Source organism: Cherax quadricarinatus, chromosome 2 (assembly GCF_038502225.1).
Source record: "Cherax quadricarinatus isolate ZL_2023a chromosome 2, ASM3850222v1, whole genome shotgun sequence".
Lineage (NCBI taxonomy): Eukaryota > Metazoa > Arthropoda > Malacostraca > Decapoda > Parastacidae > Cherax > Cherax quadricarinatus.
Window position 1 is genome coordinate 78,829,382 of NC_091293.1, and position 15,387 is coordinate 78,844,768.

The window sequence follows — 15,387 nt, forward strand, 5'->3', positions numbered from 1 at the left end:
ATAAAGGATCACATTATACTGCATATGTGTTTATATTTCCATTGTGTCGGTATTTTATACCATTTATTTCTATTTGTTTATAGATTAGTATTACCGTGTAAAATAAGTTCTAAGTCCGTGTACGTCAGCTAACTGGATGTTGGTACTCCGCTTTGAAAATAATTTCTGTGTTTTAAATAAGATAATCATTGTGTTTCTTTTTTTTCTTTCAACAGCCATGGTTTCGCACCTTTACCAAGATTCCCATCCCCATTGAACTAATTGTCATCATCAGTGGTACTCTAACCTCATACCTGGACAACTTCCACGATGTTTACAATATAAGAATTGTGGGTGAGGTTCCTACAGGGTGAGTACATGGTGATTATTTGTAAGATGTTAGTTTTGTCATACTTGTGTTCGCATATTTTTTGTACACACACACACACACACACACACACACACACACACACACACACACACACACACACACACACACACACACACCGAGCACATCCACACACACACACACACACACACACACACACACACACACACACACACACACACACACACACACACACACACACACACACACACACACACACACACACCGAGCACATCTGAGGCGCAAATCAACCATAAATAGCTGCTGCATCATATATTGACAAACCTCAGAACAGCATTTCAACACGTGAGTAAGGAGTCATTCATGACTCTGTACACCGTGTATGTCAGGCCCATAATGGAGTAAGAAGCACCAGGATGGAACCCACACCGGGGCAAATACGTCACAAAATTAGAGTTTGCAAGAAGACTAGACCCGTAGCAGATTATTATTATTATGACTCAAGAAATCGTAATGACACGATTGCAAATAAACCATACCCCCGGCCGGGATTGAACCCGGGCTGGAGTATTTAGACTCTATGACCGCGGGTTCAATCCCGGCCGGGGGTATGGATTATTATTATTATAATCAAGGGGAAGCGCTAAACCCGGAGGATTATACAGCGCCTGGGGGGGGATATGTGGAAGGCATTCAGGTTTAATTCGGGGAACTGGAGCACAGATCCAATTCCCTAAATCAAGAGCCCCTCACCAACATCAAGGAACCTTCCTTGAGGGGAACCCGTAGCAGAGAGGTATGTCTTACGAGGAGAGGTTATGGAAACTCAGCCTGACGACACTAGAGGACAGGAGGGATTGCGGTACATCATAACGACGCATAAAATGCTGAGAGGTAATGATAAGGTAACAGGGTCAGAATGTTTCTGAGATGGGCCACAGAAACAAGGGGACGCAACTGGAAGTTAAAATTTCAGAAGAGTCACAGGTATGCTAGGAATATTCCTTCAGTCCTACAGTTGCCAGGAAGTGAAACAGCCTGGAGAGTGAAGTAGTGGAGACAAGATTCATACATACTAACTTTAAGAAGAGATACGATAAAGCTCTTGGAGTGGACCAATTAACGACAAACAAAGAGGTAGGGTCAGTAGCTGTGAATCGACCCATGCAACCACACATAGGCGAGTACAAACATGTTAGTACACACACACACACACACACACACACACACACACACACACACACACACACACACACACACACACACACACACACACACACACACACACACACACACACACACACACACACACACACACACACAGGGAGGCAACAACGAGTCATGGTACGTAATGATGTATCACAGTGGGCACCTGTGACGAGCGGGGTCCCACAGGGGTCGGTCCTAGGACCAGTGCTATTTTTGGTATATGTGAACGACATGACGGAAGGGTTAGACTCAGAAGTGTCCCTGTTTGCAGATGATGTGAAGTTAATGAGGAGAATTAAATCTGATGAGGACCAGGCAGGACTTCAAAGAGACCTGGACAGACTGGACACCTGGTCCAACAAATGGCTTCTCGAATTTAATCCTGCCAAATGCAAAGTCATGAAGATAGGGGAAGGGCACAGAAGACCACAGACAGAGTATAGGCTAGGTGGCCAAAGACTGCAAACCTCACTCAAGGAGAAAGATCTTGGGGTGAGTATAACACCGAGCATGTCTCCGGAAGCACACATCAATCAGATAACTGCTGCAGCATATGGGCGCCTGGCAAACCTGAGAACAGCATTCCGACACCTTAGTAAGGAATCATTCAAGACACTGTACACCGTGTATGTCAGGCCCATACTGGAGTATGCAGCACCTGTTTGGAACCCGCACTTGATAAAGCACGTCAAGAAACTAGAGAAAGTACAAAGGTTTGCAACAAGGTTAGTTCCAGAGCTAAGGGGAATGTCCTATGAAGAAAGATTAAGGGAAATCGGCCTGACGACACTGGAGGACAGGAGGGTCAGGGGAGACATGATAACGACATATAAAATACTGCGTGGAATAGACAAGGTGGACAAGGACAGGATGTTCCAGGGAGGGGACACAGAAACAAGAGGCCACAATTGGAAGTTGAAGACACAAATGAGTCAGAGAGATAGTAGGAAGTATTTCTTCAGTCATAGAGTTGTAAGGCAGTGGAATAGCCTAGAAAATGACGTAGTGGAGGCAGGAACCATACACAGTTTTAAGACGAGGTTTGATAAAGCTCATGGAGCGGGGAGAGAGAGGGTCTAGTAGCAACCGGTGAAGAGGCGGGGCCAGGAGCTAGGACTCGACCCCTGCAACCACAAATAGGTGAGTACAAATAGGTGAGTACACACACACACACACACACACACACACTAGTTATTTTCAGTGGTGACAGATAGGACTCCAGACAGCCGGAATGGTGGAGTTCACCAACAGGGGGCTGGACACAATACACAAAACTGAGAAGGTGGTGAAGAGGCTGCTAAGCAAACTAGATACCTCAAAGGCTGTGGAGCTGGACAACATCTCTCCGTGGGCCCTGAGAGGGAGCAGAGGCGCTGTTTGTACCATTAACAACAATCTTTAACACATCTATCGCAACAGGCCGACTACCTAAGGTGTGGAAGACAGCAAATGTAGATCCAATTTTTAAAAAAAGGAGACAAACACGCAGCATTAACTTATACATGGAACATCTAGAAGCCGAACGTTTCTCCACCATTATTCCTTCGTCTGTCACCTGGCTCCGTTATGTTGACGACATTCTCCTCATAACTCCTAAACACTTCAACGTTCAAGCTCTCCAAGACAAGCTCAACCAGGTCGAGCCTTCAATCCAGTTCACACTTGAAGAAGAAGTCGACAACACTCTTCCTTTCCTTGATGTTCTGCTCTGCAAAGCTGACCACGAACTTCGTTTTAAAGTCTATCGAAAACCCACCAACCAAAACGATCTTCACTTCAACTCTCACCACGACACCAAAACCAAACGTGGTGTGATTATAGGCTTCTTCCTACGTGCACTCAGAATCTGCAGCAATGAGTTCCTTGAGGAAGAATGCACTATAAGTGAACAAGTATTTTCTAAACTCCACTATCCTCGTCACTTCATCAGAGACTGCAGACGGCGGGCATTAAACATCTTCAACACACCCAGAGAAGACACTGCCGAGAAGAGATACATAATCCTCCCCAACAACTCCATTGCCAAACATGTTTCCAACATCTTTGCCAAAACATCATTCCAAGTATCTACCTCCACAACCACGACCATCAAGGACATCACCAGTAGTAGACAGGACAAGCCTCCATCCTCTGCAGGGGTATACATAATCCCTTGTAATGACTGCAACAAATTATTTGTGGGCGAAACATCAAGAGACCTCCAAACACGCATTTCAGAACACCAATATGCAAGCAGGACTGACGATACAAGGAATGCCTGTGTACAACATCGCAATTCACACAACCATTTAATTAACTACAGAAACTCAAGACTTATAGCCACAGAAGACAACACTCAATACAGAAGAATCCTGGAATCATCGCTTATCTCTATAACCAACAATTTCAACCAGAACAAGGGCTTCTATAACATAGCTGAACCACTCGCCAAGAAACTTCTTTATCGCTATCCCACATAAGAACATAGAACACTGCAGAAGGTCTACAACTTGTCCAATACCCCTGCCAAGCTACCCAAGACTCTATAACCCCACCCGGTAGATCATCAGATGCAGCATTCTCCACCTGACCTCAACATTCTGAACATGACTATAAATACTCTCGTACCTTCCAACCCCAGGTAGATCCGTGTGTGACTTGAAAAAGCCCACTGTGTGGGTGAAACGTTGTCAATAAAGGATCACATTATACTGCATTTGTGTTTATATTTCCGTGGACAGAGACAGGATGTTCCAGAGATGGGACACAGCAACAAGGGGTCACAGTTGGAAGCTGAAGACTCAGATGAGTCAAAGAGATGTCAGGAAGCATTTCCTTAGTCAAAGAGCTGTCGGAAAGTGGAACAGTCTAGAAAGGGATGTAGTGGAGGCAGTAACCATACATAGTTTTAAGACGAGGTATGATAAAGCTCATGGAGCAGGGAGAGAGAGAACCTATTAGCGATCAGTGAAGAGGCGGGGCCAGGAGCTATGTCTCGACCCCTGCAACCACAAATAGCTGAGTACAATACACACTAACACACAAAACCACTAATCAAGATAATAATGTCTGTTGATCTTTAGCTATATATCAATGGTCAATATTCATGGAATATGGATTGTATCCATAGCCTCGTCAGACTGTGTGGAAATCTGTGGTGATAACTCCGCATCGAAGACGTCCATGAACCGTAATATTTAAAGGGGTGGACGGGTAAACCAGGGTAAGGCCTCGGTCAAATGACCAAAAGCTCCAACGGCGGGTCAACATCTGACTAAGACCCGCCTCAGGAAACACTTGTCCTGTTTCCTGACGAACCTTACCTAACCTGACAAACATTAGTAGGAGCGTCGAGAGTATCTTATTCTTAGGCATCCGTCATCAATTAACTAGCTGTCTTTCTAGAAATGGTCGACAAAGCAATATGTATCATCAACTGAACTCCCGAGAGTTTAAAAATATTCTAAAGACCTGAATTTATTTAACAGATCTACTGGTGTGGTTTCTCACTCAATAACTCTATCCGATTTGATCTGGAGAGACTTGCAAGGAAGATATTATCTTTACACTGAGCGATTTAAAGATAAATTCATTGAACATTACAGGAATAAAGATACAGGGCGTTTTTCTATGCTATTATGTGAAAGTAGACAGTGTAAACATTAAGGAAATTTAACAGCTCGGAGGAAAGAATTGATTCAGTATTTTAAAAAGTGCAGCTAAATACCTTCAAGTTTCAAGTGACTGAACCAGGTACTTAAAACTTTTCAAACCTGCCTTTCAGCGCCCCGGGTTAAACTATGATTAACCAGAATAAAGTAAATATATGGTTGAGAAAGTCACAAATGTTATGTAAAATGTTCCTTACCTCAGTACTGTGGTGGTTGAATTCCTACCTACGAATACGGGAACCTTTTACCGTGAGGAAAATGACACTATGTCATAGTGCCACTGTGTCATAGTACCACTGTGTCATAGTAACAGTGAAGAATAGCACATTTCAAGGTGGAAGAATTTGCAGAAGGTACAATGACACACTTCTTTAGACAGGAGGTCGCGACATTTTTTGGGATACTCAAAGTTGCATGTCCCATGCTTACATATTCCCCAAATATAGAATTTACACCATTATGTTTTAGTTGGATAAACTTCGTGGTTGACGCATTCCCATTTTGTGCAGATCCTAGAACTGCACTACAACCTTCAGTAGCCAAGCCAGAAACACCACCATCTGGTACTGCTGAATGTTATAGTACCAGTACCACTGACTGTCATGTTACCAGTACCATTGAATGTGTCATAGTACCAGTACTACTGAATGTGTCATGGTACCAGTACCACTGAATGTGTCATAGTACCAGTACCACTGACTAAATCATCTTATGACTCGATCATGTTATGATTGGATCACCGTACGACAGGATAATCTTATGGTTGGATCATCTTATGACTGGATCAACTTAGAATCAATATTCCCGTGCAAGATCACTTTTCTCTAAACAATAGACTAATGAACTCGATTTAAGTTGCAATGAATGAATGTCGATCATAATAAATTATTACAAACATTACACCAGCCAGTTACTAATTTAATTTACATGCTTACCATTTAATTTATGTCTTGCATGTTTGAATAAATTTGCGAACTGATTGTAGAAAGAAATTGATTGTATAGAGTCACTTCTACATCAACAAACTGGAGGACAGCCGACAAAACACCAGTCTTTTCTCCATTTATATTCCTTTAGATTTTTTTATTATTTGCTCTCCTATTCTGTCTTACTGGATTCTTCTTCTGTAATAATAAATAGTTTTTGTGAACATTCTTTGTGAGTTTCTACTTCTTTTAAGTATTTTTGGTTCCTTTCTTATTTAAAGTTTTTTTTATCATTCTTCCCCTTTCATCTTGCTTTTCTTTACTATCACGTTGCTTGAAAAAAGAATTGAAAAAAACAAGAATATTGGCAGTTTAACTAATCTTATCAACTGTGGCAGATCCACGGGTGGATAACAGGATTACAGGCTGTATGTGTATCCCTGTCCCTTAATGGCTAACTATATATACTTCTTATTCTCGTTCTTCACAAACAGCTTGTCATAAACTGCCAGTACTTTCAATGAAGAGGGTAAAAACATAATTTAAAAGGAAGTATATTGCATCCCGAATCAGAAGGAAATATTAAAAATCGTATAAATTAAATATTAATGTCTTCTGGCAGATTACCAAAACCAGCTATACCACCTGTGGAGTTGATGTCAGCAGTGCTTGTGGATTCTGTAGTGATCAGTGTAGTGGCTTATGTTGTCTCCTTCTCCATGGCCAGGATCTTTGCCAAGCGTCATAACTATAATGTCGATGCAAATCAGGAACTTTATGCTATGGTAAGATTAAATTTAAAACTTATTTCAGCTTTTCATATAGTGCATGTAAGTTATGAAGTGAAATTTTTGAATATTAGTATTATAATTGAAAAAAATATTAACCACCTACCTGCGTGGGACTGAAAACCAATTACACTGAATTCCATCTAAATAACTAGAGCAGGACAGGTAACTAGGTAGCACTATTAATTATATTTATTTTCATCAACTGAGTGTTCGCAAGTCATCATTCTTTCTTCTTCACCTGTTCTGTCCCAACGTTACATGCCATGTTAAACATATTTTATATCTCCTGAACAGTATCTTAGATTTATGTCAAAATATTTACACAACTATGATAAATAAGACACATGGGCAACACCTGGTATCTTTATTGCCAAATATTTCGCCTGTACTTCAAGCTTCTTCAGTCGAATACAGGTTGATACTGGAGTGGCAGTAGGAGTGGACTGACATGGTCAACCTGTCACCGTTGGTAGGAGGTGGTCAGTCACTCAAACCAAAAACAGAGGAATGAGGCTAGACCTAGTATACTTAAATGGGACATCTATATGATTAAGACCCGTGTCAGGAGACATTTGCTCAGTCCTGACGAATAAAACGACAATTAGACCTCATAGACTAGACCAGAAGTGAGGTGTAGCAGCTGGAGGTAATGCCAGATATGCGTGCCCCACTAGTGAAAGGTTGTGCTCAAGAGCTACTAAGCGACGGAGTTACCTAAGACTTCCCGTGTACCAAGACACTATGGTCTTACTGTGTCCGACGATTATCGTGATATTGTTGGTACACAATATCAACAAGTTGATGAATAAGACACATGAGAAACACTTGGGTATCTCTACTGTCGGAACGTTACGCCTGCACAACAGACTTGTTTGAGACATTAGTTATGACGTGATCAATCCGTTACCCATGATAGCAGGTGATAAGTCCCGCAAACCAAAAGCATGTGCATGCAGAAAAACCTTACTAATAATACTAGAGCAAGAGGAAGGTGAAATAGTTGGAGTTGATGTCACAGGTGAGCGAGGCCAATTAGTGGCAGTAATGCACATTAAGCAGGTGTGCAGCAAAGAAGTTGCAGAACACTTCCCAATGATACCTTTGTACAAAGTAATTCTTCTGCAACTCTTTAGCATCTGTTCAATAAGACTTTCTTCCAATAGAAGTCACGCTCACCTTTGGCATTATCTCCATCTCCAAAACTGCAACAGCCTGCTTGAACAGGTAATCAACAGAAAAAGAAACTTCCGAAGGTGATTATAATGATATTTAAGTCAGACATACATCTTTAACACGCACATAAATCTTTCGTTTGAAGAAAAATAAAAAATAAAAGGCACAATAAAGTGACCTGAACAATACACAAATACACCAGCATATAGAAGAAAATTTGTCCCTTATGTGCTGTTTCTTTCCCCCCATCCTTCCCAAGTATATTCCTGTTTCTCCACTTTGGTGTCTGTGTCTGTGTCTCTGTATCTGTCTGTTGAAGTGTCTGTGCAATTGTCAGTCTTCATAATAAATTTTGCAAGCACCACCAGTAGTGGAGCAATGATCAAGTTTCAGTCGGTCTAGTTGACCATTGTTATCTTGCAAAAAAAAATGTAATTTATATCATTGTTATCTTCCTTAGCAAAACATATAAACAAGAAGGTGAGCAGATAACTCAGTTGTTTAAGACAAACGTGCATCCCATTGCAATAAAACTAATTGAAGAGCAGAGTAATAACAAACATTGAACATTCAGTGCCAACAATGGAGAAGACAGGATCCAGGTCGTTGAGTTAGCTTTTATTGGAGTAAACTTTTACTCAGTGCAGAGCCTTATCATGACCAGACAAAGCTCTACAACGAGGAATACGTTGTCCCAATAAGAACTTATTATAATCTGTATTTTATTTACTATGGTTGTTGGTATGCACCATCAGGATCCACGGATTTTGGGAAAAGACCCATGAAGAAATCAGAGCAAAATTCTGATTTCAGCAAAACAAAATTAACACCCACTGTTCCTGTTAGTTAACACTTCCTCCTGTTAGTTAACACTTCCACAACAGTGCTTTACCCGTTTTATTCTTTCTGTTTAGGCATATACGTGTCTTCCCAAGCTTTTGTTTCTTGTAGACATGTCAGTTTTTCCCTAACTTCAAAAACAAATATCGTTACTCCAACAAGGCAGTTGATATATGATATACATGCATTTGTAATAAGTTTGGCAAGTTAACGTTTTAGACACAATTTCAACAGCTGGGTATCGTTATTTTACTTACGTTCCGCCAACCAGTGGTTTTATCATTACAACACAGGGACAAAAACAGCAGACTTAAGAGCGTGAAGATGAGGTAATCAGTCTCTCAGCTTAGCATCAGGTGTTCAGAACCGTAATCTATGGTTCAGTTGCAACTGTGTCTAATACTTCTACTTGACAATATTATATACAATTGACGTTACGAAGTTTTGCAAGATTTAATGTTTCTTTTAACGTCCAGGGCGCCAGTAACGTGTTTGGATCGTTCTTCGGCTGTGCTCCCATCGCTGTGTCACTGGCTCGCTCTCTCATACAGGAAGCTGCTGGTGGTGTTACACAGATAACTTCCTTCGTCTGTTGCTTCTTACTGCTGTTTGTCTTACTCTTTATTGGGCCCGTCTTTGAAACTCTCCCAAACGTGAGTATTCCCTTTCATTATTTATTTATAATTTTATTTTCGTAAGAGGTTTTGTAATATAATTTATATATAGATTCAATGAAGTTTAAATTATGTAATGGAGATCAAATAATGTTAAGTACAATAAATTGTTATTATTATTATTATTATTATTATTATTATTATTATTATTATTATTATTATTATTATTATTATTATTATTATTATTATTATCGTAGCACATCTTCTCTTCCATGTTAGATCCAAACCAAAAATAAAATTTTTTTTTTTGCTTAAATGTTACGTGATCATCATTTTTAACATAGTAAGATTCAACTCCGAGGAAGATGTTCCCTGTGATACATGAAGCAGTCTCCTCTACCATAACACACTAGGTGTTCCCTGTGATACATGAAGCAGTCTCCTCTACCATAACACACTAGGTGTTCCCTGTGATACATGAAGCAGTCTCCTCTACCATAACACACTAGGTGTTCCCTGTGATACATGAAGCAGTCTCCTCTACCATAACACACTAGGTGTTCCCTGTGATACATGAAGCAGTCTCCTCTACCATAACACACTAGGTGTTCCCTGTGATACATGAAGCAGTCTCCTCTACCATAACACACTAGGTGTTCCCTGTGATACATGAAGCAGTCTCCTCTACCATAACACACTAGGTGTTCCCTGTGATACATGAAGCAGTCTCCTCTACCATAACACACTAGGTGTTCCCTGTGATACATGAAGCAGTCTCCTCCACCATAACACACTAGGTGTTCCCTGTGATACATGAAGCAGTCTCCTCTACCATAACACACTAGGTGTTCCCTGTGATACATGAAGCAGTCTCCTCCACCATAACACACTAGGTGTTCCCTGTGATACATGAAGCAGTCTCCTCTACCATAACACACTAGGTGTTCCCTGTGATACATGAAGCAGTCTCCTCCACCATAACACACTAGGTGTTCCCTGTGATACATGAAGCAGTCTCCTCTACCATAACACACTAGGTGTTCCCTGTGATACATGAAGCAGTCTCCTCTACCATAACACACTAGGTGTTCCCTGTGATACATGAAGCAGTCTCCTCCACCATAACACACTAGGTGTTCCCTGTGATACATGAAGCAGTCTCCTCTACCATAACACACTAGGTGTTCCCTGTGATACATGAAGCAGTCTCCTCTACCATAACACACTAGGTGTTCCCTGTGATACATGAAGCAGTCTCCTCCACCATAACACACTAGGTGTTCCCTGTGATACATGAAGCAGTCTCCTCTACCATAACACACTAGGTGTTCCCTGTGATACATGAAGCAGTCTCCTCCACCATAACACACTAGGTGTTCCCTGTGATACATGAAGCAGTCTCCTCTACCATAACACACTAGGTGTTCCCTGTGATACATGAAGCAGTCTCCTCTACCATAACACACTAGGTGTTCCCTGTGATACATGAAGCAGTCTCCTCCACCATAACACACTAGGTGTTCCCTGTGATACATGAAGCAGTCTCCTCTACCATAACACACTAGGTGTTCCCTGTGATACATGAAGCAGTCTCCTCTACCATAACACACTAGGTGTTCCCTGTGATACATGAAGCAGTCTCCTCCACCATAACACACTAGATGTTCCCTGTGATACATGAAGCACTCTCCTCTACCATAACACACTAGGTGTTCCCTGTGATACATGAAGCAGTCTCCTCCACCATAACACACTAGGTGTTCCCTGTGATACATGAAGCAGTCTCCTCTACCATAACACACTAGGTGTTCCCTGTGATACATGAAGCAGTCTCCTCTACCATAACACACTAGGTGTTCCCTGTGACACATGAAGCAGTCTCCTCTACCATAACACACTAGGTGTTCCCTGTGATACATGAAGCAGTCTCCTCCACCATAACACACTAGGTGTTCCCTGTGACACATGAAGCAGTCTCCTCCACCATAACACACTATGTGTTCCCTGTGATACATGAAGCAGTCTCCTCCACCATAACACACTAGGTGTTCCCTGTGATACATGAAGCAGTCTCCTCCACCATAACACACTAGGTGTTCCCTGTGATACATGAAGCAGTCTCCTCCACCATAACACACTAGGTGTTCCCTGTGATACATGAAGCAGTCTCCTCTACCATAACACACTAGGTGTTCCCTGTGATACATGAAGCAGTCTCCTCCACCATAACACACTAGGTGTTCCCTGTGATACATGAAGCAGTCTCCTCTACCATAACACACTAGGTGTTCCCTGTGATACATGAAGCAGTCTCCTCTACCATAACACACTAGGTGTTCCCTGTGATACATGAAGCAGTCTCCTCTACCATAACACACTAGGTGTTCCCTGTGATACATGAAGCAGTCTCCTCTACCATAACACACTAGGTGTTCCCTGTGATACATGAAGCAGTCTCCTCTACCATAACACAATAGGTGTTCCCTGTGATACACGAAGCAGTCTCCTCTACCATAACACACTAGGTGTTCCCTGTGATACATGAAGCAGTCTCCTCTACCATAACACACTAGGTGTTCCCTGTGACACATGAAGCAGTCTCCTCTACCATAACACACTAGGTGTTACCTGTGATACATGAAGCAGTCTCCTCTACCATAACACACTAGGTGTTCCCTGTGATACATGAAGCAGTCTCCTCCACCATAACACACTAGATGTTCCCTGTGATACATGAAACAGTCTCCTCTACCATAACATACTAGGTGTTCCCTGTGATACATGAAGCAGTCTCCTCTACCATAACACACTAGGTGTTCCCTGTGATACATGAAGCAGTCTCCTCTACCATAACACACTAGGTGTTCCCTGTGATACATGAAGCACTCTCCTCTACCATAACTCACTAGGTGTTCCCTGTGATACATGAAGCAGTCTCCTCTACCATAACACACTAGGTGTTCCCTGTGATACATGAAGCAGTCTCCTCTACCATAACACACTAGATGTTCCCTGTGATACATGAAGCAGTCTCCTCTACCATAACATACTAGGTGTTCCCTGTGATACATGAAGCAGTCTCCTCTACCATAACACACTAGGTGTTCCCTGTGATACATGAAGCAGTCTCCTCTACCATAACACACTAGGTGTTCCCTGTGATACATGAAGCACTCTCCTCTACCATAACTCACTAGGTGTTCCCTGTGATACATGAAGCAGTTTCCTCTACCATAACACACTAGGTGTTCCCTGTTATACATGAAGCAGTCTCCTCTACCATAACACACTAGGTGTTCCCTGTGATACATGAAGCAGTCTCCTCTACCATAACACACTAGGTGTTCCCTGTGATACATGAAGCAGTCTCCTCTACCATAACACACTAGGTGTTCCCTGTGATACATGAAGCAGTCTCCTCTACCATAACACACTAGGTGTTCCCTGTGATACATGAAGCAGTCTCCTCTACCATAACACACTAGGTGTTCCCTGTGATACATGAAGCAGTCTCCTCTACCATAACACACTAGGTGTTCCCTGTGATACAAGAAGCAGTCTCCTCTACCATAACACACTAGGTGTTCCCTGTGATACATGAAGCAGTCTCCTCCACCATAACACACTGGGTGTTCCCTGTGATACATGAAGCAGTCTCCTCTACCATAACACACTAGGTGTTCCCTGTGATACATGAAGCAGTCTCCTCCACCATAACACACTAGGTGTTCCCTGTGATACATGAAGCAGTCTCCTCTACCATAACACACTAGGTGTTCCCTGTGATACATGAAGCAGTCTCCTCCACCATAACACACTAGGTGTTCCCTGTGATACATGAAGCAGTCTCCTCTACCATAACACACTAGGTGTTCCCTGTGATACATGAAGCAGTCTCCTCTACCATAACACACTAGGTGTTCCCTGTGATACATGAAGCAGTCTCCTCCACCATAACACACTAGGTGTTCCCTGTGATACATGAAGCAGTCTCCTCTACCATAACACACTAGGTGTTCCCTGTGATACATGAAGCAGTCTCCTCTACCATAACACACTAGGTGTTCCTTGTGATACATGAAGCAGTCTCCTCCACCATAACACACTAGGTGTTCCCTGTGATACATGAAGCAGTCTCCTCTACCATAACACACTAGGTGTTCCCTGTGATACATGAAGCAGTCTCCTCCACCATAACACACTAGGTGTTCCCTGTGATACATGAAGCAGTCTCCTCTACCATAACACACTAGGTGTTCCCTGTGATACATGAAGCAGTCTCCTCTACCATAACACACTAGGTTTTCCCTGTGATACATGAAGCAGTCTCCTCCACCATAACACACTAGGTGTTCCCTGTGATACATGAAGCAGTCTCCTCTACCATAACACACTAGGTGTTCCCTGTGATACATGAAGCAGTCTCCTCTACCATAACACACTAGGTGTTCCCTGTGATACATTAAGCAGTCTCCTCCACCATAACACACTAGATGTTCCCTGTGATACATGAAGCAGTCTCCTCTACCATAACACACTAGGTGTTCCCTGTGATACATGAAGCAGTCTCCTCCACCATAACACACTAGGTGTTCCCTGTGATACATGAAGCAGTCTCCTCTACCATAACTCACTAGGTGTTCCCTGTGATACATGAAGCAGTCTCCTCTACCATAACACACTAGGTGTTCCCTGTGACACATGAAGCAGTCTCCTCTACCATAACACACTAGGTGTTCCCTGTGATACATGAAGCAGTCTCCTCCACCATAACACACTAGGTGTTCCCTGTGACACATGAAGCAGTCTCCTCCACCATAACACACTAGGTGTTCCCTGTGATACATGAAGCAGTCTCCTCTACCATAACACACTAGGTGTTCCCTGTGATACATGAAGCAGTCTCCTTCACCATAAAACACTAGGTGTTCCCTGTGATACATGAAGCAGTCTCCTCTCTACCATAACACACTAGGTGTTCCCTGTGATACATGAAGCAGTCTCCTCTACCATAACAAACTAGGTGTTCCCTGTGATACATGAAGCAGTCTCCTCCACCATAACCAAACTATCATTACACCTAAAGGAAAACTGAAAGCCATTCTCTTTGGAACGAAACATAAACTGAGAAGGGTAAATAATTTTAATGTTCAGTGTAACGAGAGTCCATCACTTTGGTTTCATCAGTAAAATATCTAGGAATCCCCTTTGATATGCATGTCAGGAGAATTGATAGGGAACAGTGTAGTAAAGAAAGCGAATGCAGACATGAAGTTCCTGTATAGACAAGCACAGTGTCTACCTACTGAGGCTCGCAGGACCCTATGTCTAGCCCTTATACAATGCCATATGGATTACGCTTGCTCTTCATGGTACTCTGCCTTGACAATAAAACTGAAGATAGACTGCAAATCACCCAGAACAAAATCGTAAGATTCATCCTGGGAGGGGCTGGGACCAAGAGAACATGTAGGCCAGGATGAATTACAGCAGTTGGATATGCTGAATGTTGAAGACAGAGTAAAACAACTGAAGCTAAATCATGTTTATAAAATTGCTCACGAACAGTGTCCAGAATATCTTGCTGTCAATTTTGTCAAGGTTGGGAACCAAAGCAATCATAGTACTGGGAGGGGAAGGCACAGCTTTTAGTACCCACAGTCAGTGGCAGGCGTCAAACACCTTTTATTGTACAGCAATAAAGGAATGGAACAGACTACCCGCATGCCAAAGCCAGTCATAGCATGAACCAGTTCAAGAAGACTGCCAAAAAGTGTCTGATGAATGAAGCTACAGAAAGGGAGGGGAATGATTTTCTATTTTTTAGCTAAAATACGTGTAAATTTTACCTTATTC

At 42.3% G+C, this 15,387-nt stretch overlaps 1 protein-coding gene across 5 annotated transcripts in view; it reads left to right on the forward strand.

Annotated features, from left to right (window-relative positions):
• The window catches only part of LOC128684267 (prestin-like), a 125,838-nt gene that overhangs the window by 57,843 nt on the left and 52,608 nt on the right, over positions 1–15,387 (forward strand). For all 5 annotated transcript variants that reach the window (XM_070089162.1, XM_070089181.1, XM_070089154.1 and 2 more), the window contains 3 exons: positions 216–349; positions 6,736–6,898; positions 9,394–9,570. In XM_070089162.1, the coding sequence (XP_069945263.1) occupies positions 216–349; positions 6,736–6,898; positions 9,394–9,570 (474 nt within the window). The remainder of the gene's footprint in view (positions 1–215; positions 350–6,735; positions 6,899–9,393; positions 9,571–15,387) is intronic.